Source organism: Suillus clintonianus (genome assembly GCF_016758775.1).
Source record: "Suillus clintonianus strain FC179 chromosome Unknown DEU56scaffold_35, whole genome shotgun sequence".
In the NCBI taxonomy this organism is placed as follows: domain Eukaryota; kingdom Fungi; phylum Basidiomycota; class Agaricomycetes; order Boletales; family Suillaceae; genus Suillus; species Suillus clintonianus.
Window position 1 is genome coordinate 22326 of NW_024539259.1, and position 22507 is coordinate 44832.

At 48.6% G+C, this 22507-nt stretch overlaps 7 protein-coding genes across 7 annotated transcripts; 2 read left to right on the forward strand and 5 right to left on the reverse strand.

Moving 5' to 3' along the window:
- Positions 1-198: 198 nt before the first annotated feature.
- On the reverse strand, positions 199-1309 carry DEU56DRAFT_912673 (uncharacterized protein; the record flags this gene model as incomplete). Its single annotated transcript, XM_041357434.1, has 6 exons — positions 199-416; positions 468-674; positions 727-809; positions 858-1030; positions 1076-1108; positions 1166-1309. 6 exons carry the CDS (start codon positions 1307-1309, stop codon positions 199-201), a joined length of 858 nt encoding a protein of 285 aa, XP_041208445.1.
- An 810-nt stretch (positions 1310-2119) lies between these two features.
- DEU56DRAFT_871397 (Pkinase-domain-containing protein) lies at positions 2120-5618 on the reverse strand (the record flags this gene model as incomplete). Its single annotated transcript, XM_041355694.1, has 4 exons — positions 2120-2141; positions 2195-2535; positions 2585-5128; positions 5187-5618. 4 exons carry the CDS (start codon positions 5616-5618, stop codon positions 2120-2122), a joined length of 3339 nt encoding a protein of 1112 aa, XP_041208446.1.
- A 552-nt stretch (positions 5619-6170) lies between these two features.
- On the reverse strand, positions 6171-8282 carry DEU56DRAFT_803663 (L-Aspartase-like protein). Its single transcript, XM_041353231.1, has 10 exons — positions 8185-8282; positions 8090-8132; positions 7933-8040; positions 7759-7877; positions 7676-7705; positions 7442-7622; positions 7088-7384; positions 6861-7033; positions 6595-6805; positions 6171-6535 (listed from the first exon to the last, which is right to left on the reverse strand). Exons 1-10 carry the CDS (start codon positions 8220-8222, stop codon positions 6281-6283), a joined length of 1455 nt encoding a protein of 484 aa, XP_041208447.1. The 5' UTR covers positions 8223-8282; the 3' UTR covers positions 6171-6280.
- DEU56DRAFT_803665 (VIT family-domain-containing protein) lies at positions 8283-9590 on the reverse strand. The gene is made up of 3 exons (XM_041353232.1): positions 9286-9590; positions 8800-9230; positions 8283-8746 (listed from the first exon to the last, which is right to left on the reverse strand). The coding sequence occupies exons 1-3, from the start codon at positions 9513-9515 to the stop codon at positions 8448-8450; spliced, it is 960 nt and encodes a 319-aa protein (XP_041208448.1). The 5' UTR covers positions 9516-9590; the 3' UTR covers positions 8283-8447.
- A 2331-nt stretch (positions 9591-11921) lies between these two features.
- Positions 11922-14875, forward strand: DEU56DRAFT_803693 (calcium proton exchanger). The gene is made up of 20 exons (XM_041353233.1): positions 11922-11956; positions 12026-12304; positions 12354-12388; positions 12441-12489; positions 12541-12572; positions 12622-12696; positions 12750-12757; positions 12816-12834; positions 12889-12934; positions 13001-13027; positions 13075-13140; positions 13200-13342; positions 13393-13414; positions 13465-13787; positions 13838-14032; positions 14083-14105; positions 14158-14243; positions 14298-14363; positions 14414-14455; positions 14516-14875. The coding sequence occupies exons 1-20, from the start codon at positions 11953-11955 to the stop codon at positions 14542-14544; spliced, it is 1569 nt and encodes a 522-aa protein (XP_041208449.1). The 5' UTR covers positions 11922-11952; the 3' UTR covers positions 14545-14875.
- A 1759-nt stretch (positions 14876-16634) lies between these two features.
- On the forward strand, positions 16635-18228 carry DEU56DRAFT_887195 (pseudouridine synthase). The gene is made up of 7 exons (XM_041356221.1): positions 16635-16861; positions 16923-16962; positions 17015-17073; positions 17125-17367; positions 17420-17507; positions 17558-17673; positions 17731-18228. The coding sequence occupies exons 1-7, from the start codon at positions 16724-16726 to the stop codon at positions 17938-17940; spliced, it is 894 nt and encodes a 297-aa protein (XP_041208450.1). The 5' UTR covers positions 16635-16723; the 3' UTR covers positions 17941-18228.
- On the reverse strand, positions 18010-19553 carry DEU56DRAFT_945936 (uncharacterized protein; the record flags this gene model as incomplete). The annotated part of the gene is made up of 3 exons (XM_041359029.1): positions 18010-18752; positions 18806-19195; positions 19247-19553. 3 exons carry the CDS (start codon positions 19551-19553, stop codon positions 18454-18456), a joined length of 996 nt encoding a protein of 331 aa, XP_041208451.1. The 3' UTR covers positions 18010-18453.
- Between the last annotated feature and the right edge of the window lie 2954 nt (positions 19554-22507).

Sequence of the window (22507 nt, forward strand, 5' to 3'; positions counted from 1 at the left end):
AGACACTCACAACCTGCGAAGAGTGGTCAACGACTTGGATCAGCATGGCTCGAGCGCGAACGAGGATCAACAGACGTACTACCTGTAAAAAAACACCCAACATAAATGAGAGCAACTTTCGAACATTCCCGTAATCTTACCCAAATATGTGGAAACCAGTTACCCAAATTAGCTATTGCATCCTCAGATGAGATTTTCTCATCTGGGGCAACAAGCTCTGCAAGTACGCTGGACGATAGTTAATAATGCTCGCGGCAGGCAAATGATAGGTAGATACTCCTCAACTGCATATTTCATGCAGAGTTCTAAGTTGGTCCGCTGCGTCGAGACAAACAATTGCTGAAGGACTTGATCGTCCAGAGTGCCAGCAGTCCGTTCGATGAGTGGCCCGCAATCAGCATCATCCATGTTCATGTCTAATGGATCAACAGTCATCATGTATCAGACTTCGATGATCTACAGCTTACCTGGGAGGCAGATGTGGCATTTTGGAGGCCGCCGGATGGTCTTTGGGTCGTATAGATACTTTACTTGTGTCCCGTTCGCAAATGACTCCTCGGCGTGCTTTGGGGCCAGCCGTTTGGCATCTTTCCTCGACATTCCGTTTTCTGTCAGTCGCGTGAATTCGGTAGCGTAGAGTGCGTCGAATTTGGTAAATATTACGATGACTGGAACTGAGGAAGTTGCGAATCAGTTGATGGTTAATGGACAAGTCCAAAAGCTTACTGCTTCCAGTGTCGCAGCGGGAGAAGAATTTGGTTTCGGCTTCAGTGAAACACCTGCTTGCCTTATCCATAGGTATGCAATACCTATGTCAAAGCAGTGAGCCAGTGAATGTCGCCAACTCGACCAATTACCATATAGTGTGGATTCTATCCTTCATGTTTCCTTCTTTCGAACGGTCTGCGATAAATTTGTTCATCCTGTCATACTCGGATTCGCCGCCTGCTTCAAAGCCGCGCGAATCATGAAAGATGAATCCTGGGTTGGATTGAAACACCATTTCATTTTCGATGTCGTGCTCTCCACGCTGTGAATATGTCAGTTTATGTTGCCGACTAATGGTACATGTTACCTCTCTAGATGCTGTCAAAACAGCGGCATCGATCTGATGTCGATGAGACAGCCATCACTGTTGGCCTCGTACTAGCATCATGATGCGCACCTTTTCCCCAGCGCTATTAAATATTTCAGGGTTCTCTTTTGTATTGCACACCCTCTGGAGGATGGTAGTTTTCCCTGCATTCGCTCTTCCTATGATAAGAATTCGGAAGCGATCGATCTTCATTTTTATCTTTGAAGAATCCATGAAGAAAGGTTAATGGTAGTAATGGGACTGAGCGGTGAGAAATGTTCAGCGCTGAGAGTAGTAGACTTTTAATCGCTATCGGTGTGTGAATGCTGTGAGCGCTCTTCTTAAGCTTGTCAAATCTAGATGATCTAGTGGGCAATGGGTTGTGCGTGCCATGAGGCGTACACAACTCACCTCCGACTCAAGTCTCGGCAGTCCATACTATATTTGAAATGCAATAGCTTGTTTCTCGGTCAATCGACATGACGGAGGTTTGATTCACCATCGGACTTCGCCTCACCCCCAAACATGCCATCCATGAGTCGTTCGTGCACACACCTACTGAGGACAGAGAAGTGGAGTATAAGCAGTTGAATTGAATGGCGGTGTACAATGCGGATTTGAATTCTCAATCGTGTATGTCGCATTGAATTATGTACATTATCCATTCCTTGAGGGTAAATAAGACTGGTCCGAGTGACACATACGTATATACGGTACAGCATAAACTTGAATCGAGATTTTGCCAAATTATAACTACTACGGAAGAAAGACAAGGAAAGAATAAAGGGAAAAAAAGAAGAAACTTTATGGACTTTATGATGTTGGCTGAAAGCGCAGGAGGTGTGATGATGGACTATATGTAGAAACCAAGGAGCTACGATAGCAGTGAACACGAGTGGAATGAAAACCAGACAGCGACGCAGGGGAGACATAGGGCAGGAAGCCTTGGAACAGAACGAGGAAAATTACAGCACGAGTAGGGTATAGAAAACGAGGAGCAAGCATGAATGCGTGTCGATGGCTTTAGGGTTCCAGCCCCCGAAATTATCGCTGTAAATCGGCACGCCTATAAACGAGATAAGCCAAGGTTCAGAAGACAACGAAAGCGGCGCGACGCACTCTCTGATGGTGTCATACAAGAACTTGTAGCTCCTAAGATTACCTTTCAAACGACGGATGTCGAGGCTGTACGTGTCTTTCAAACGATCTATGCGTGTCAACTCGATTGAGAAGCGGACTTCATCCCCTGCGTCTTGGCTAGTGTCACCATAAACTGTCTCGTTAGTGCCCGATGGTGAATCGACCGGCGATGAAGCCGTGACACCACTGTCATCATCCATCGACACCTGGGATGGCGCAACGCCTGATACCTGGGAAGACTGCCTACGCATAAGCAAACCTTTGAGCATCCCTCCCGCTGACGACGAGGTTGATGGCACAGGCAATCCGCGCTTGTCAACCTAGTCATCAAAATTAGAACAACCCGCAGCATTAACCATTTAAACTCACCCCATTGGATGCTGCTGACCCAACCATCGTGAACGCAGCTAACCCATTACCGCTTCCACTGAATCCCAAGCCAATAGTACCACTCTTCTTCCTCTTCGCCCGTATACAGCGGTACTTGTATTCGCTCTCCGATTTGAGTTCAATGCCCATTCCCTCGAGCACCTGGCATACATGTTTGATCACCTCAGGAGGAGGCCTGGTCGTGATAGTAGTCTGATCAACAGCGCCATGGTGGATTCGCAAGACATCTTTTGCCGACGGCGACGACGACGAGAACATGCGTCCGGCTTTGCTGAACGAGAAGGAATTCTCTTGCGCAGGGTATGAACTGGATAGGTCCGCGTTTCTGATCTCCATTCTCGAGGCAGGAATTGGCGAAGAATAGTCTGTCCTACGAGAGGGAGACATGTCGGGGGAATCGTCGATGTCCCTGCCAGCCTTGGCGGTACTCTTCCTCCGGAACCATTGCATGACGTTGCGTGCCTTCGTCGTTGAAGCTGGCATATCGCCAGTGGGTCCATCTTGCATCTTGTCCAGGGTAGGGAACACAGCGGTTTGCTTCTGAGGTGAGGCGATAGCGGAGGGTGGAATGTTTTTCTCCTTGACTGGCGTGTCAGTAGGCGTTTTCTTCGAGAGTGATTTGATTGAGCGGCTGAATGGCTCAACCATAACGGTGAGGGTATTCCGCCGGTTCTTTTTGCTTGCCTCGGCGTCAGTGATGTTGTTGGATCCTCCTGGACTGAGGAGCGAAGACTTGGAGCGAGAAGCTGGAACATCGCTGACACTGTTCTGCGCTGATCCTCTCCTCTCCTCTACGATAGAAGATGCCCCAGCAGCAGAGCTCTCCGACGGCACACGGGACGTGGATCCATTGGCCGCAGCGTGCTCGCCATTTGTACCAAAAATCTTGCCCAAACCGAACTTGTCGATGGAGAGTCCTTTCCGGTGGCGGCTAGAGGTAGAATTTGTTGAACTGGTGCCATTGCCTGTCTTGACAGACCGAAACGACTTGTCTTCCATAGACATAGGGGGACTTGCTGGAGAAACAGAGACGGTAGGTGTCCGATTTTGCGCAGCACGTAAGGTCGAGGAAGAAAGCTGAGATGGCTGGTTTCGTGACGGAGTGCTGACTGCAGGAGGGGCAGGAAGTGGCCTCGGGTTTGCATTGAAAGAAGAGTCGTGGCTGGACTTTTCCTTTGCAGGAGAACTGGCGATTGAGGTGGAAATGATGCGATCTGAGGTACCCGTCTGTGAGCTGCCCTTCTTGGTGATGGATTGGCTGAAGTTTGGAGCGAGCTCCGGCGTTGGAGCACTCTGGTCAGTATACTCGACCTGGATCGTATGTCTATCGATCATGCCTTTCTTCTTTCCGGAATCTGTCGCGATATGGGCAGATGGCGGGGGACCATGACGCGAAGATTGGGCCCCTTGAGAACTGCCTTCTCTACTACTCCTTCCTACCGACGCTGTGTCATTGGGTTTGGAAATGGTAACGGGGATATGAACAGCGTGCGAAGACGGTGCGAAGGGATCATCATCATTGGACGATTGTACGGTCTTCGGCATGACGATGGCAGAAACTGCGCCTTTACGGGAAGCGGGAATGGGATTGGCAGGAGAAGACGAGGAGTAAATGGACTGGTCTACTGAACTGTCATAGATCAGCTCCGGCTGACCAGATGGGTGGTCTCTGTAGGAGTGGCTCCTTGGTGGTGGTGCGGAGGTACCAGCGCTGTTTAAGATGCCTTCAACCCGTGCGCTCTGTGTCCGCGACACCTTGGCAGGATCTTTGGCCGATGCCGCAGCCGCAGCCTGCCTCATCTGCCTTTGGTACGCCAGTCTCCTCTGCTGGTGCTGCTCCATCGCAACATGCTCAAGGTCATCCACGTTCTTCTCGAAGAGGTATGCGTACGTTGATAGCCACGGATGTGCCATGATGGACCGCAGATCAGCACGCCGTGTTGGATCAGGAACCAGCATCATAGCGAGGAGATCTCTGGCTTCCGCAGAGACATAGTCGGGAAAAGAGAGGGGTGTGTTGACAATGTATTTGTATAACAGATTGATGTTATCACCGTCGGGGTTGGCAGGGTCATCGTCGAAAGGAAGATATCCTGCAAGCATGGCATACAATATGACGCCACAGGACCAAATGTCGACGGCAGAACCGACATAGAGCCCTTCTGAAATGACCAGCTCTGGAGCGGCATAACAAGGTGAACCGCAGCTCGTCTGCATGAGATCATCTGCGCGATGCTCGAAGCGATTGGCGAATCCAAAGTCAGTGATAATGACATTACGGTGACGATCAAGAAGTAAATTTTCAAGCTTGAGGTCGCGGTGAACAATCTTCTTTTGGTGGATGTACCAGACGCCCGAAATTAGCTGAGAGAAGAGCTTGGCAGCATCTTTCTCTTTTAGATACCGATGAGCCAGGATGTGATCAAAGAGCTCGCCGCCGGAGGCGTACTCGAGAATGATGCCGATATATTTATCCGTTTCAATTACGTCGTATAACCGAACAATATTGGGGTGCTTGAGGGTCTGTGGATCGACGAGTATCGGCATCATAGACTTTAATCCGAATGTATAGAGTTCTTACCCGAAGAACCTCAATCTCACGCTCCACCTTAGACATCCGCACAGTGGTGTCTATGTTGCCTCGCCGTATAAGCTTGACAGCGACTTCTTCTCCCCATTGACTGTGTAACCCAAGCTTCACTTTCCCGAATTCTCCTTCTCCGACGGTTTGAAGTAAAATGTAGGGCCCAAACTTCGGAATAGTACGCCTTGGGTGGGCTGCAGTATATGCCACAGCAGCTGGGTGGGAGTAAACGTCGCGATAAGCTGGTTGATCTTCGGCTTGCTGCTGGAGTTGCTGCTGCGAAGAGACTACTTGGTGTGATGCCCTTTGTCTCCGTGACGTGGACTGTGACGTGGTTACAGGTGATGGAGACACAGACACAGGACGCGAAGCGCCATTGTGTCTAGAAGGACCTGCATAAGAATTGTCCGGGATTTGAAGACTGTCCATATGAACGAGCAGAAACTAAGGAAACTCGCAGTCAGACTTTGTTTTCCGGGTAAATGGTTGGACCCGAAAGCTGTTCATTGTTTAGAGATGCATATAAAAACAACGCAGCCGCGTGGGGATTGCTGGACTGCCCGAACATAACTAAAAAGGTAAAGGAGGAGAGGGCTCACAGGTTCTTCTTATGCCAGCTTCTGATAGAATGTACTGCGGCTCAGATCTTTAGTTTTAGCCAGCAGTTACGAAGGATGACAGTATGGGTGATAGATGCAAAGAATGTTGATATTCGAAGGCTTGAAATGAGAAGACCACGCGCGACGGCGTGGGAGATGATGGCACACCTGGCATTCCGTTGATGGTCAATTCACCATCCTCAGCCAAAAAAAAATGGGATCGCTCACCGTTCGCTGCGATCTGGGGTATTCTCCTACTACTTTTGCGCTGTATGACAACAGCAGAGAGAGGGCAAAGAACCGAAAACGCCGTTAACTTACTGCTGCAAGCACACTCGCGGTTAGCGGTTGTTCAAATCTTTAAACACCGCACCGGAACCTCGGCATCTCAAGAACATCCTTAAATTTAGTGAGCGTGATATCTATGATTTAAACTTCTTGTGGGCATCGACATGGCCACCGCTCCCCGTATGAAACTTCTCAAGAGCTTCATCAAACACTCAACTCCACCTTACCACCATCCGCGACTGCCACTTTCAGCTCATCATCATCCAAGGCAGGTTCAACCCACTCCTTCAGGAACTTGTCCACCTGCTCTGGTGCGCGCCCGATAAACGTTTGAGGGTCCAGCAGTTGCTCTAGTTCTTCATGGATAGGACTGAAATATGGGTCGTTTCGCACACGTGCGATAAGATCATTCTCCAGACCCAGGTTCTTCACTTGGTGTGCCGCTTCGTGGGAGAGGACCTAGTATGATGAAAGTATCAGTATGGTTGTCACAACAGCGATATGATGTGTTCATTTACTCTGATCTTCTCATGAGCTTCCTGCCTATCGCCCCCCTTCTTCACGATAGACATAATAATGTTTTCAGTCGCCATGAACGGGAGTTCCTGAGCGATCCGACGTGCGATCACCCTTGGGTACACCACGAGGCCCTCGCAGACATTTTGTAGCGTCGAGAGAACAATATCCGCCGTCAAGAATGCTTCAGGAAGAGTGATCCTTCGGTTGGCACTGTTCATCGCCATGTCAGCATTCAACCCACGAACCACTGATGATCGGAGGCTACCTGTCATCAAGCGTCCGCTCAAACCACTGTACACTAGAGGTCATAAGTGCATTTTGATGGAGGACCATCAAGTGCCTCGAGAGACTGCACACGCGCTCAGAGCGCATCGGGTTCCGCTTGTACGCCATTGCAGAGGATCCTATCTGCGTCGACTCGAAAGGCTCTTCCACTTCCTGTGCGATCGCCGTCAATCACCGTCAAATCGCATCAGCACGATAGAAGAGCACCTTAAGGTTCGCTAATAACCGCAGATCCGTCGCGATCTTGTGCGCTGTGGCACCGAGGGACGCGAGAGGGGCAAGGACGTCAGCATCTATTTTCCTCGAGTATGTCTGCGAAGTAACAGGGTATGCATAGCTGAACCCGCTGAGTTTTGTCACGAGTTCGTCCAGCTCTTCGACCTTGTCATGGTCGCCGTCAAACAAGGTGAGGAAGCTCGCTTGCGTCCCTGTCGTGCCTTTCACCCCACGGAATCCGATGTCGTCGCGTGCCCGTTTAATGTTCCTCAAATCCCACAGAAGCTCCTACATGTGTAATACGTGTTAAGTTCCATCCAGGGGTTAATACATAAAACCTTGCACCTGAATCCACAGAGTAGCGCGTTTGCCTACAGTTGTAAGCTGGGCTGGTTGGAAATGGGTGAATCCAAGCGTAGGCAGTGCTCTATATTGCGCAGCAAACGCCGAGAGTCGTGAGATTACAACAGCAAGCGATTTCAGGAGGTATGTCAAGCCAGTGCGAATGAAGATCAGGTCCGCATTACTGACATCAAATGTAAGCCTGAGTCACAGCGGATATGAAATCCCGACGCTCACTCTGTCACATAACACGACGTTGCACCAAGGCTAAAATGAGCGCACGTCAGTAAAGGGTCGAAAAGGACAGTGACACGACGTGCTGGATGATACCTGCGGCAGCAGGTGCGACTTGTCCGAACGTATGAACATGCGCCATGACATCGTGGCGACGCTTCTTTTCCTCTTTCGCAGCGATATCAAATTGCTCTGGAGTAAGGTCCTGACCGCATTGAAAATGAGATACGTAACAGCGCAACACTACACTATTCACTCACCAAATTGCTCTTCATCTGTTTGAGTGCCTCTTCTGAGATTGGAAGCCCGAGCTCCTTCTCAGCAATCGCAAGATTGAGCCATAACTCTCTCCATGTTTTGAACCGATGCTTGTTATAGAGTTAAGCAGGAGCTGCAATAGACGATGCGATCACGTACTGCCGGGGAGAAGAGATGAGCCATTTCCTTGCTCGCATATCGGCTATCGCAGACGTGAATCAGGACGGAAATTGAACAAGTGAGAAGTGGAATACCTGGAAAGAGGTGTCTGATAAGTTTCGTACGCCTCCATGGTAGCTTGAACAGTAGCGTTTAATTTGGCGGTTAGATCTTTTGGTGCTGGAAGATTTTAGATGTGCTGTCAATCACGTGACCGTACGCATTTACTTGTCCAAACAACACCCAAGGTTGCAAGTTGACAACAACTCAGCGCTCAGCCATCTACCAGACCACTCATGCTGCTCGTGTAAATGATGCGTTGATTCTATAAATCGAGGAAAACTCGTACGCGCTAAGCCTACGAAACTTCCAGCCATGCAACAAGAGCGTAAGCTGCGGCGGCAGCGGTACCACCAACAAACAGAGTGCTGACTGCTCCCCATATGTACCCTCCAGCGCCCTGCCCAGCACCAGTAACGCGAGATTTCACAGCTCCGAATATCAGCAGGACGATACCTGTGACAATACAGGAGTATATGAGCGCTACATGCGCTTCTGGAACAAAGAAGTATGGAATCAAGGGAATGATTCCGCCAACCAAGTATCCAAGACCAATTGTCAGCGCCGAAACGTATACTCGACGCTTCGAGATTTCCTCTAAAAATAAAATTATCAGTATGAACAGTATTTATGAATTAAACGATACACACCCATTCCCTCTCCAAATTTGAGTAGAAACGGTGTCAGACCGACTTGGTTCTTCCATCTTAGCAACTGCGCTTCTTCATCTGACGGCGAACTGTTTCCATCGACTTCAGGGTCAAATTCCGCATCTTTGAGGCACTTGGTAACCGCGCGGCATGTCTGCTCGTCGACACCTATGCGCCCAAGCACATCGTATACTTCCCTCTCCATTTCTCCAACGCAGCTCCGCTGCACCCGTGCCGACAAGTGGCGTCGCATGAACTGGTAATGATCCCGCTCTGCCGAAGATGCTAAGAAGCCGCCAATGCCCATAGAAATAGCACCAGCAATGAGTTCGGCTATTCCACCGACGACAACTAATCTTGAGGTGCCCAAAGATGACAGACCCGCTGCCAGTGCGAAGGGGACTGTCAAGCCGTCTGAAAGTCCGATGACACTGCAAATTATCTCCATGTCCCGTCCAATAAGATGAAATCAAGACAGTTACTCACACATCACGGACGACATCAGGATCAATGAGCGTGCGATCATCTTCATCTTTCAAGTCTTTGCAGCAAACACCGTCCCGACGATCGTTTCTGTCACATTTCGCGGGCAGAGGTGGGGTAAGTGTTCCACTGGTGTCCTGCAGAGGCCATACCGGTGGCTTGTTCCCAATGTTTCCTTCTCTGTTTGGCAAAGAGACAGCGACAAGGCCATTTGAACTGGATTCTGAAGCCATTCCAAGAGATGAACTGGCGAGGGTGTGGGTGAATGTGTTGCAAGAGTTTTTAGTGGGACAAGGAATGGAGTCGAATAATATTTATTTCCGAGCCGCCACATTTTTGTATACATAACCCGATGCTGACGCAATAGTCACTGCAATCGCCAGTCTGCTCCAAAACCTTCACCTTCAAAAGCTCTGACAATTACCCCAAGCAGCCTAGGCTCTGCTGCGGTCGGAATCTGTGGTTCACAACCGTCATCAATTTTCTCGCCATACAATCTAGTGAGAGGCCATTGTTGTCAAATACCTGCAGTAGCGTCGCCGGTGTCGTCAATTGTGTGTATGTTGGCTCCAGAGATCTATTTTTGCTGAACTGACATACCCAAAAACACAAAATGGTCCTGCAGGACGACTTCCCGATCCGCGAACATCCTATCCTTCGTAGTCTTGCGACGTTTGTGAACACTGAATAATGATTGGTGCGCGAACCATGGATCGGATGGCGGCTTTTCCGATGGAGATACCAGGACGACTGTTGGCGATTCAGATAATCCATCGGCGATGACATTGCTTCAAATGTGTCGCCATGCTGGTTCGGTTTCCCACCCGGGCGAGGTATGGAGGCATAGGGTATCCATTCCTTGGACGAGCGTTTACGCTTCCATATATTGACGTGGCTGAAACGACAGCCCAGGGTAGTGTACCCACGGTATGCTTTTTCGAACAGCCCTCAAATTGGTCCAGACTCCAGAGGGCCACTTTCATTGCTATTTTCATCCTTCCCAGTACCCGCGTTATCTCGTTCTGTTAGACTTGCTGAATCTGACTTCGAGGTAAATATAGCTTCACAACACGGGCCAATCACATCTCATTTATTTGAGCGTCATGCAGATATCAGGCTAAATCATCCTGCCCTCTTGCCCTGTCAACCTCCGTGCCTACTGGAAGTTTGTATCAAATTTTACTGGCGCTCATTTGATAGTGGCTCGAGGTAACAAGCTTTTTGCTTGGCGGGTCCGATCCACCGCATAATGCCGACCTCCTCCAGGCCTTCTTTTTATACAGCAGTTTTGTCTGACCTGGGTACGAGTGGGTTCGCCTCTTTTGGAGTAGCAATCGTAAGACCTTACGGCGCGGAATACACGAGACTGCCATAAAACGGCCTTGCGATGTTCTTGCTCGTGACATTTCCCTGCCATTCGTTTGCGTTTAACGTTCCATGCTCTGAGCAACCGCGATTACACAAAGGGCCTTTTCCGATACGTTGCGCACACAAGAAGGTTGGAACAATTGTTCGGGTACGTCACGTCAACCCCCCCAAGCCAAGGAAACGCAGAATGGCGAGACGCGATGCTCACAACACCACTCACTCACCTTCAGTTGGCGTACAAGTTTCGGGTCGCTTACGCCTGGACAAATAAAGAAGCCCTCGTCTGAAATAAGAAGAAACTAGTAAATAAAGTTAATACTGCATGTATTGTCTACTGTATTGTCTACTGTAGGGCTTTGCCCCACCAGACAACAAAAAGAACACCACAAAAAAACGGCATGCCACCTATGGATGCCACGTTTTCGGAGACAGCCAAATTGACACGGGATGACGGTCCAACGTGGCTGCATTGCGGCCCGAAACTCTACTGTGATACATGGCCTAAATCCCGTTTCGTCCTCCACCCTTCCTTAGACTCGGTCTTTCAACTTGCAAGCCTACTCACCACAACGCTCCGTGCCGATGAATCTGCTATAAGACGTTGTCGTCGAGTTATAACTATGTGAAGCGCATCAATGTTTGTCATTCGAACAGCCACAAGTCAAAAGGTGGTAGGTACTTGGAGCCGGAACTTAATGGGTGCACCGTGCACCTCGAAGGCAGTGAACTGCTGCATGCAGGCAGCCTTGCATTTCCGAGCTGCTCGGATACTATAAGCCATAATCTGTTATGGGGGGGCGTCCGTTTAACCCTCATGGTCAATATCGTTATGGGGGACTTGTGGTTTGATGTCAGCGGTGTAAATATTTTCTACTAAACAACAAGATTTTGCCCTGGCTGAGGTGGATAGTTATGCCGAGCGCTAATGGATTAGCAGACTTGGCAGGCATCGCATCCAGAACGTTCCACGCGTAGCGCTTGCACAAAGAGATTGTCGTTGACTGAACACGCTTCAATTGTGCACAAATGAAGCACTGATACAACTGCAACTTGCAAGACAATTATAATAACCGTTGTCGATTGTCTTGGATGTGGCTTGAGGACTACATAACAATATTATTGAGAGTTGCTGGCCTTTTGCTGAAACATCGATCAACGATCATATATATATGGTAATTTCCAGAAAGGCTGTTTAGAAATCTTGGCATAACGGCAGTGCGCACGCATTTAAAGACTTCCAACATAGAAACAGCATTTCACCAAATCCCCTTCTGCCGCCTTCTGCCGCCATTGCTGTGTATCATGGGTACGTTCAGAACTCAACGCATCGGTGTGGATTTTGCTCATCATTCTTGCCATGGCCCATCATGGACAGGTTCCATACGCGATGGGCCATCAGAGATGGTTCATTCTACTGAAAGTAGCTTTCGAGCACCCAATACTATAGAGGAAACGATTCCGCTTACCCAAAGACCGTCTGCCTCTGCCAATCTGCCACGCATAAGTATTGCAGACACCCGTGACAAACCTGAAAGAAGCCCCTTCAACTTTTCGAATATTCATAGAGCTGCAACATTGATGGTCAAGCCAGAAAAACCGATAGGCACGGCCCCCAACGTGTGGAAAAGCATTCAAGCGATTGTTTTTGCTTCATGTGAAATGAATTCTTGCAATCCATGGGCTCTGTTGATTTTGTCTTCTAGGGCTAAATGTCTTGTTGGTCTTTATCCCGATATCTGTATGTTGCTTTTTGTCTTAGCTCGGGCCATCTAACGCTTTGCGTCCGAAAGTGGGCGATGAATTTTGCTCTACCCGATCAGCATACCCTTATATTTGTTTGTAAGTACATGAGTCCACCTTCATTGTAAGCTACCTCACAGGTGGCCTCAGTTGCATTTCTTGCTATTATACCACTAGCCAAGGTAACATAGATTCACTTTCCGCTATCGTTGAGGTTTGATGTACTCGCAGCTACTCGCCTTCGCGACTGACGAGCTTTCACTCCGAGTCGGTCAAACTCTAGCTGGTCTTCTCAACGCAACATTAGTTAGTGCTTCATTTATCGGTCCTGTATCCCACTGAGGTTTGACGGATTATAGGGAAATGCGTCGGTAAATCTTTTGTTTGGTTGATCACTTTCTTATCCTGTTCCCTTTTGCGTACAGCGTCGAACTCATCGTATCAGTACGTATATCCAGACTCCAGCAGCCTGTAGGATGACCAATTGACCCACTCTAGGTCATCGCGCTTGCGAAGTGTCAACTTACAATTGTTCAGTCGTCCCGTATGTGTCTCATGAACATTACTCCTGCAGCTTCCTTGACCTTAGACTCATGTTATTTTCCAATAGTGGTGGGCTCTATCCTGAGCAACCTCTGTAAGCTTCAAGCTGATTGTGATGAAATCAATTAATGTGCCCTATAGTACTAGTGCTGGGCATGTGTTTCTTCGCCGGTGGTCTCCGCTTCTCGGAACAGGGATTTGGTCAAAGTACGCACTTGCTCGTCCCAACTTGGTACAGACTTTTGATACTTGCCCCTGTGGCTTAGGTGCCGTGCAACTTAACTCGTCATTACTCACCATCAGCGTCATTGCTGTTCTATTACCTGGGGCTTTTCACATGGCACTGCAGGGCCAACCACAATATGATGAATTATCGACCGATTACAACATATTGAAAACTAGCCATGGCGTGCGTGAACTAACATTCGTGATACGTTTGGTCTTACGCTGTTCACATAGGTCGCAATCATTCTTCTTTTCAGTAGGTCAAATAAAACGATTTTCTTAGCAACTAACTTCTCAACTATCCAGTCTACGCATCTTATCTGGTTTTCCAGTTATTTTCGCACAAAGCCCTTTACGACGACGCTAATGAAGATATGCAACAAACCAAGGGCTACGTTGGCGAAAATCCATTCCGGTTGCAAAGGATGCGCAATCGTAGGAATATCACGGACGGTGAATTAGCAAGTTCCCCGATTTCAACACATGAAGGAGGGGCAGCATTCCGCCCCGCAGATGCCGCCCTCGACGTGGAACCTGGGACCCGTTCTACGGCACCAGTGGAGGAGGCTGAAGAGCAACCCATGATGAGCCTGGCCGTAAGCCTTTGGCTTTTGATTGTCGTAACGGTGGTACGTGCCTATCATAATAGCGATACAAATTTCTCGAATTTTCGCTTTAGTTGGTCGCTGTCACTGCAGAGTTCCTCGTTGACTCGATTGATGGGTTGACTTCATCCGGGGCAATCAACAAGGAGTTCGTTGGTGTTATTTTGCTCCCAATCGTCGGTAATGCAGCGGAGCACGTCACTGCGGTTACAGTATCTGTCAAGGATAAACTGACTTTAAGCTTGGGCGTTGCTGTGGGTTCGAGTATTGTGAGTTCAGTCCTGCAGACATGGCTTCTATGGTAACCCATCGTTTTCAGCAAATTGCGCTCTTTGTGATTCCGTGCGTTGTGCCCTTGTCCCCTTCTACATATCGTTTACTCAGATGGTCTTAGATTCATCGTGACACTTGGCTGGATCATGGGCAAACCATTGACACTTCTCTTTGACCCGCTGGAGTCCATCGTATTGTTCCTTTCTGGTGCGTCTCTACTTTGATGCAGGAGAAATTACTGATCGGAAGAACAAAAAATAGTCCTCACTGTCAACTACGTCGTACAGGACGGCAAGTCAAATTGGTTGGAAGGAATGATCCTCATGTGTAAGTTTCTGTGGCATCATGGTGCGTTTCGCACTCAACGCACTCTGTAGGCTTGTACTTGATTTTGGCTGTTACGTTTTGGTATTATCCTGGTGAGTCCCTTGTCGATGTGGCAGATGACCGTTACACGTGTTAAATGCTGCTGTCACTAGGCACCGAAGGGATCTTCCCGAATTGTTAGGTCAAACCCGGAGCATCTTCGGCGAATGGAGGACGAACCACGGGCTGTATACCAGCTTCGACCTGGGCTACTTGCTTATCAGATCAGTATTCGGTACCATACCTCCAGCACACTAGTCATTGTCCCTCCTGTCCAATGTCACCTTCCAGCCGATAATATGAATGTTGCACCACGGAAATTGAGGTGGTCATTTATGCAGAATATATGTGTATACCATTATTATTTCCCTCATTTTTATGACTCCGATCGTTTTGCCTGCCCCTTCTTTATTTATTCTTATGTATTTATGTGCTGATCTTCTTTTATTTGATTCCCCTCGCTGACAGTATTAGTGAACTGCAATGGCGGGTAGCAGTGCGAGCTATCGGCCACCGCCTCAACAATTTGCAACTGGTTGACTGCGGTTGTGCCTCGATCACATGACAGCCCACACCATTTGAAACTATCCAAAGTTCCCGTGTTGAAACCCACGATATCAAAATCATTTCTATTGTCACGTCTATGGTCTCCTTGACCGACACCATCAGTCGACTTCTCCCCATTGACTCTTCGTTGGATATTGTCTTCATAGGTTACCCCTGTGACGCCGTCGGGTGCTCACGAATGTCACATATGTGAGCACGTGATCAGCTTTACTTTGCAAAAAAGAGAGTCGCGCAAACACTATTCTTCAGTCGTCTGAAGACTCTAGACAACAAAACCACCTGGGCAATTAAAGGGCAGCTAGCAAGGCCCCCTGCCAAAGGAGGGCATCAACACAGTGGTTTTTGAGCAGTGTCCTTGACCTGGAAAGCGATGCCGGACTACGTAGTCCGAATATCTTCATCAAAGTAAAGGAAGCAGAGAAATGTATACCAGATAGAGGTGATACAGCATCATTCGGGTGAGGAACCTACTCAGGATTGCTCCTCGGAACTAGTCAGTAGAAGTTAGTTGCGAAACACCTTTTGAATTAAACAATAGCCGCGGTGTAGTGACTGCGGTTCGTTGCCTGGGAATCGCTCGATCAATGAATGGATGCCCCACAGTGATAGAGGCGTTTCTCCACCCCCTGACAACGTTCCTGTCTTCTAAGGTTATAATCAGTTAGCTGAGTAATACGAAAAGTGGATACATTACAGTGGCGAAAGTCATCACGTCACTCGCCTTTAACCTCATAAGTAATTCTCGAACATTGCGGCTCCTCAGGCACCCGGAATCGATCTGCACTCCCGTGAGTCCGAAGTTCTGTTCTGTTGTCCCTGATGGCCTTATCTACTTCACAACGTCACTACTGCCGCGTTGACAACTATGGTGAAATGGCTCATCAACACGTGTGCTCCTAAATTTAAAATCCGGAGAATGTGAAGTACGAACCGTACGGGAGGAACATAGTTTTGAAGCTTCCATCGTAGGGCTTCAATGGGTAATAAGTGCTACCTAGCCGGTAGCACAGAGCCGGACGTTTTCCAACATCAACGGGAGTTTCAAGCTCGAGTGGATACTCCATTCGCGTCCGGCTACCACGCTCATGAATGATCACCTGCCCTGAGTTTGAGAAGAGCTTCACCCACCTGACGTGCATGGTGAGGAGGTGTGCCAACTATTAAACAAACCGTGCCTTCGTTTCACCTAACGCCCTGCTAGGCTCCACTGGACTGAAATCTCCGATGTCTCACTGGAAGAGACTTAGAGGCCGCTGTACCGTTGGAAACGAAGTCTGCAGTACGTTTCATCACTATTTCATACTGATGTTTTGTAAACCGAGGTTCATTTGTATTGACGGCCTCGGGCTCAGAAGCTTTCCCGAACATAGAGAAGGAGAGGATCCGATTCGGTGATCACTAGTGGGCTTAATGGGGGTGTTCCGATACGAGGCACTCCAATACTAGTGCATAGTGTCAAAACTAGGTCAAATTACAATGAGTTTTGGCCATGTACAGGCGTCGAGATTGTTAAATCACCTTTTCAAACGCGTGTATGGCATCTGCTGATACATATATCGCGATAGTATGTCCATCATGAACCAATCATTCAATCATTGAGCATGATCAAAGCATGGTGCAAGCATGGTGGACGTAAAGACAAAGTGTCGTAAGTAGTTGAACGTTGAAACTGTAACCTTAAGAAAACGACAAACAACCTCAAATAACTTCAAGGTCGACAGTTTGCACCAAAACAAGATATTCATCGACATTGAATGTCGCAGGTTCTAAAATCTGCTCGAACGGGGACATCATACTGGGCAAGAAATGTCGTTTATGCCGACCGCAGTGTTATCGTCTTGAACAAACCCGCAGGACTTATCTGCCAAGGTTCCGACCCTTCCTCCGAAAACGTAGGTGAACTCAGTTTTGGAAGGCAAAGGAGATTGCTACAACTTCTGGTATATTATTCAGAAGCCTCGAGAATTTGACAAATTCAATGGCTTACTTCGTGGTAAGTACTTCCTTTTCATGTATGACGTTCATGACCCGATATGTTTGTGCAGACGTAAAAGAGTCTTTTGGATTGGAGAGCCTGCCGTACCCTGTCCACCGCCTTGATAAGGCATGTTTCCTTTTATCTCATTCGATCAGCGCTGGCTAACTTAGCTGTCAGGCTACCACAGGGACACTGTTGTTAGCGCGTAACTCCCCAGCTGCCCGTCAGTTCTCACAACAATTTCAGTCACGAGTAGTAGAGAAAACATACTTGGCTCTTGTGCGTGGAGGAGAGAAGTCCTTCCCCGCGCGCAGTGGAGAGATTCGAGACGCCCTGGAATTTAGCGATGGACGCGTGTCTATAGGCGAGAGCTGTGCTGCCAAGTTTGCAGCCACCGATTGGGAACTTCTTGCGTCGTCTGTACGTATCAGTGACTGATTTCCACTGCTGATTTATTGAGAATGCGCTTTAGCCCACAGCACCGCTGTCGTTGCTCAAGCTAACTCTACACACAGGACTGAAACATCAGCTCCGCGTTCACCTGGCACATTCCTTGCACAGTGCGTTATCACTCATCCCACATCTTACAAGTGTTTCATTGGTGATATAGCGCCTATACTGGGCGATAACCTATATGCGAGGAGCAGCATTTCCGAGAAAATTGCCAAGATCACTCGACTGCCCGAGAACAGGATGTTTTTACACGCTGCGCAGTTGACGCTCTCGGTAAGTCCGCGGATAACTATCGACGTATAATGAAGTTCCTGATGCGTACACACTCAGAGGTACAGAAAGTCAGGACCCAGCAAGCACTTCCGACTCAGGATCGGAGCTCCTATACCCAGGGACTTCCTCGCGATATGTAGAGATGCAGGGATCTCGTTGGACCATATATATGTTGACGGCGGCCTATCCGTTGATGGTCAACATGTTGATGACGTTCCAGATCTTGAAGGCCGATGGCTGCGAAAACCCCCAGTACAGCGCTCATAATCGCCGGCGGAATAGATCGTCAGCTGCATGATATGCACTTGATTGGAAACTACGTGCTAGACCGGTGACTGGGGCTACAAGAGACACTACCTTTCATCTTACCTTATTGGAAGGCTTGTTGGTTGGTGGAACTCGATGCTTGACAAAGCGTGCTACATTCATCATAAGTTCACTATTTATATCGTCGAAGAGGAATTTACCGATCATTGACCTCGTAATGTTCTTACTGTAGCCGCGAAATTTCAGTGAACTCCACAAGCAATATTAATTGCTCCCCCTTGATCTCGGTGTTACATTGTCCTGTACATGATATACATGATGCGTCGGCATGTAAAGCGAACAGATATAGCTATCGACTTCTCGAAATTTGAAATCAGTAGAATGCAATGTATGTGAGGGGATGATGCAAGGGTATAGATAGTATTTGCGGTTTATGTTCATATTGTCCACAAGCTCGTCCAGCGAGCCTGAATGCACCGGAACAGATAAGTACAAAAAAATCTTCCTGCATGGTCAGAAGGTAGATGATCGTATTGGTGGTTGTGGGTGCGGGCCACTTGGTTGTTGTACCTGACCTTCTTGCTGAGCCTTGAGCAAGTTTCCGACACCCACAGCTATGGCGCCAACTGCTTGAGCGACGCCAGTAGCGAGGACAGTCCCTCCGCTGATTGCAGGGATTGCAGGGAGGGTCCCTGCTGTAATGAGGACAGCACTCAATGTCGTCATAGCTCGTGGGTGTTCCGCACTCAGGAAATTGAGCGCGTTGCACGCATTAAGGAGCCATGTTGGTGCGTTCGATATAGCTGTGACAGCTGGATTAACGGGATTCAGTATATCCTCAGTCGATCTGGCACGTGTCACTTACTGCCGTCAGCGGATGGTGGAGATAAGGCAGTTACCGCATTGTTGGAGGTTAACGCGTGGTCGGAGGTCACCGTGTGGTTAGACGAAACCGAATGGTTGGATGAAACCGTGGTGGTGGTCAGCGTAGAGGCCATGGAGTTCGCGCGGCTCGGTGACCTGCGAGGCCTCATTGCAGCCGCGGCGACGAGCGCTGAATCAGAAAGCATCTTCATCGGGCTTGGCCGTCCTTGTTTAGACGGCAGGGGCGGCTGAAGTTCCACGATTTCGGAAGAAGTCACCTCCTTGTGCGACCCATCCTTGTCTTTCGTGGATTTCCTTCTGGTAAGCCACAACATCCCTGACGGTTTGGAGTGAAGCTGAACAGTCTCTGTGATGTTGGCATCGATCTCCCCTGTATCAGCCGTGAGACACCAACGCGTGGGCAATTAAGATAATTACGTACATCCCATGTTCCGCATCGCAATCGAGAACTTCTTCCAGCTCCAGCGATATTTGCCTCCATTTACTTTCGCCATAACGCTCTTGAGTTCCTGGAGTCTGGCTTTCGCCTTATCCCCCATGTAGTGTTGAGCGACTTTGTGCCAGTACTCCTCTGGCACCTTCCGTTCGGCACAGCCAGCTTTGATCTGACGCAGAAAGTCGTCAACGGGCATGTCCTTCTTCGACTCGCCGTAAAACCTGGGAGGGTTATCCCAAGACTCGTAGATGGGCTCCAAATTGAATTCCCTAATCTTGAATGCTTCCAGCATTGTAGTGAACGATGGTGATGTGAGGTGGTAGGCTGACGACTAAGTTCCGGAAATCGGGCGCTCCGGGTATTTATGCAGAGAGCCTCGTGTTGGTGGTATGGTCGATATCTCCCGGGGTACAGAATGAACGTGTATAGAGGTGTTAGTGTCTTTTGTAGTCAAATGACTAAAATTTGATATGACCGATCCAATCTGACGTTCCAAGGTGAATTGGTGTATAGATCTAGAACTAACGGGATGCACTGCGTGGTGGGACATGAGGCTACCACCGCGACTTCGATTGCCGAGTGACTACTAGAATGAATGCCCCATTACGCAGAAGAAGGCCGGTGGCCGCTTGTTTTAGATAATCGCTTGTCGGGCGTAATGAAGGGGTAGGTTTAGGTAGCACGTTCATATTGCGATGGGTCAGTCGCATATCACGGTAGAGTTCGGGCCAATGTCAGGTGCAACATTCCCGAGGTAGAAGATTGTGGAAATTTGTGGAATGCTGAGGACCCAAGATCCAGCCCAGGAATGTATCAAGATAGCTGATAGGAGACAGCCCTGCGCCAGCGCAGTATGCGGACGGAGCGTTGTGGGTTGGATACGGAAAACAATCTCCCATTTGTTCGCTGCGCAGGGTTCGGCAGCTATGGGGAAATGAATGAGGAGCTTGCAGATGGGCGACGTACACGGCACGAAGTAGTCGGTACGCCACATTACCACCGGCCACCGCTCAATTGCCGCATGAGTGGTTTGACGACTAAGTATTGTTTCATTCTGTACCTCGCCAACAAAGTGTGGCCCAATCTTCGAATATTGAGCGCTCTGATTCTATCCCTTTGACGTCATGTAGGACCTAAGCGAAATGACTGGATCCTTGAAAAGATATTTGGAGAATCAATCAGAGGACGCGGGGTATACTTATTGCAGGTTCAGTGACGTAGCGTTTTGTCGAGACAAATGGCACCCGATTTAGTCGCTTATCCGAGTGGAATATGAGCAGCAGGCTGAGGGTCCCGCATTGACATTACAGTGATGCCGTCGATTCCAGTCTGTTGGGTTGAGGTGGGTTCCATACCGGAGAGCGATGATTCACCATCAGCTCAGATGACCGTGGAACATTACTGGGGCAAAGGTTCGAAATGACTAAACGGGAGGTTCCTGAAGAATGTTGCTTACAGAGTGCGACCAGCTCATGACCTGAATGTCAACTCGGAGGCGCACTTATGTAAGTGCGAGAGAGATCGACGAGGTGGACAAGGTTCGGACAATGTTGGGTTTAGAAAGCTCCATGCCTGACTTGCATCACATAACAGATTCTAGCCTCGAGATGCCGCGAACCTGTCATTGTAGCTGCGGAGTTCAGTCGATGTCGTCAGAACATGCCTAGAACATGCTGAAAGAAAGCGATCGTGACTTACTTAGGCGCGCCCGCCACCCGCGAGCACGTTTCATACACATATTACACAATCCGATGTGAAAGTTAAAGGTAGGCTGGGATATCACAGCCCAGATATTCCTACTACCGACATCGTCATCGTGTCGCACGCACCCGTAAGAAACTATACATAGCATATCCAATCATTGTGGTGCTTCGCTCTGGCACTTCATCTGAATTGAGACAAGCATAAAGCCCACCACACCACACTTAACTTGGGTTCTTGAGATTCGAAACCCCGTCTGCGTCATCATGTGGACGAACGAGTGTGTGTTGGCGAGTGAGTCAATGTTCTGGACACCGCTCCGAAACACCCTATCGCAACCCTATCGAAGCAACTTCACCCTTCAGCTGACACCCCGAAGTTCATCATCGGGTGCTTCGCAAAATGTCTTCGAAGCCCAAAGGACTTCTTATGAAAGCACTATCGCATAAGACGAGCGTGGCCGCCTTGAAGATCATCGGAACAAGCCAACAACCGCTTCCATCATCCGTATTATGAAGCTCATCTGACAACAAAGATGAAGCGTTACTATGAGCACAATCCGGTTGAACGCACCGTCAGAATCCTCCAGGTTCTCCACCTTCCGTGTATTCCTTCAGTCCAAATATTGATCAGCGTCGCGTGATTCAGCCACAACGGTGAAGTAGAGGGAATATAAGGTTCAGGTGTAGTTGGGCTAATGTTATCCACTCTCTTCAAGAAGAAAACTTTGACTGGAAAAAGCTTTTTATAGGGATTGTAGATCATGATGCAAGCACCTCGAAGATCTAATCTCGAAAACAGACGCATTTGAGTCAATCGATTCTTATGGTAACAGTGAGAGCATCATCACTTACCGCATGAGTAAGACTTGTCAAAGTTGGAATGGTTAGTATTTGAGAAGAGCATACACTGATGGCCGGCGCGCCACTATCAGTGAATATTGAAAGTTGGTAATTTTTGATTTTATGGGTTCCACTCACACATCACTTGGTCCACAACGGTGAATACCATCTCACCAATATGCCATGATCATATGAGGTGACTACATGCCAAACAAAGATACGTGGCTCAAAGTACGAGGAATCGGGGCGTCGGTAGTTTCACTCATAATCGCCCGTTTAGAAAGGTTCTTGCGTGACCGTCGCGGAGAGGTGTTTGTATTCAGGTGCGGACCGTCAAGGGTCACCCTGTTTGACAACTTCATTCAATTGTCATTTTTCAGTCCACCAGTGGAAGAAATACCGCTAGAAACGTGCCAGGGATGCCAGCAAAACTTCTGAAGCTCCTTTCATAGATCCTTTTCAAGTGAAACGCTTCGGCGTAGGCCCATCTGGGTTATACTGAAACTGCAGCGGGGCGCATGCGTTTGGAACCAGGGAGTTGACCATGGCAACAAAGGTATATTACGTAACAGCGAACATCGCTGTCTTGGTCTTGTTCCTCCTAACTCTTGTTCGCTCACACACCACCGGCAACCAGTATGTATGCGTCGCCGAACTAACAAGTTTCTATATATGCCGTTGCGACATTCATATCTGAGGGCGA

What these genes read in the sequence shown, in the direction of transcription:
- DEU56DRAFT_803663 (XM_041353231.1), bottom strand. Translation starts at nt 8,222, where the DNA reads ATGGAGGCGTACGAAACTTATCAGACACCTCTTTCCAG. An exon ending in AACAGATGAAGAGCAATTTG is followed by an intron (nt 7,878 to 7,932) that starts GTGAGTGAATAG and finishes CAATGCGGTCAG; the next exon opens with GACCTTACTCCAGAGCAATT. An exon ending in GAGCGGACGCTTGATGACAG is followed by an intron (nt 6,806 to 6,860) that starts GTAGCCTCCGAT and finishes GGCGATGAACAG; the next exon opens with TGCCAACCGAAGGATCACTC.
- DEU56DRAFT_803665 (XM_041353232.1), bottom strand. Translation starts at nt 9,515, where the DNA reads ATGGCTTCAGAATCCAGTTCAAATGGCCTTGTCGCTGTCTCTTTGCCA. An exon ending in CCTGATGTCGTCCGTGATGT is followed by an intron (nt 9,231 to 9,285) that starts GTGAGTAACTGT and finishes GATAATTTGCAG; the next exon opens with TGTCATCGGACTTTCAGACG. An exon ending in CAAATTTGGAGAGGGAATGG is followed by an intron (nt 8,747 to 8,799) that starts GTGTGTATCGTT and finishes TTTTATTTTTAG; the next exon opens with AGGAAATCTCGAAGCGTCGA.
- DEU56DRAFT_803693 (XM_041353233.1), top strand. An exon ending in CTCTATCCTGAGCAACCTCT is followed by an intron (nt 13,028 to 13,074) that starts GTAAGCTTCAAG and finishes TGTGCCCTATAG; the next exon opens with TACTAGTGCTGGGCATGTGT. An exon ending in TTGCTGTGGGTTCGAGTATT is followed by an intron (nt 14,033 to 14,082) that starts GTGAGTTCAGTC and finishes CATCGTTTTCAG; the next exon opens with CAAATTGCGCTCTTTGTGAT.
- DEU56DRAFT_887195 (XM_041356221.1), top strand. Translation starts at nt 16,724, where the DNA reads ATGTCGCAGGTTCTAAAATCTGCTCGAACGGGGACATCATACTGGGCA. An exon ending in ATTCAATGGCTTACTTCGTG is followed by an intron (nt 16,963 to 17,014) that starts GTAAGTACTTCC and finishes ATGTTTGTGCAG; the next exon opens with ACGTAAAAGAGTCTTTTGGA. An exon ending in GGGAACTTCTTGCGTCGTCT is followed by an intron (nt 17,368 to 17,419) that starts GTACGTATCAGT and finishes AATGCGCTTTAG; the next exon opens with CCCACAGCACCGCTGTCGTT.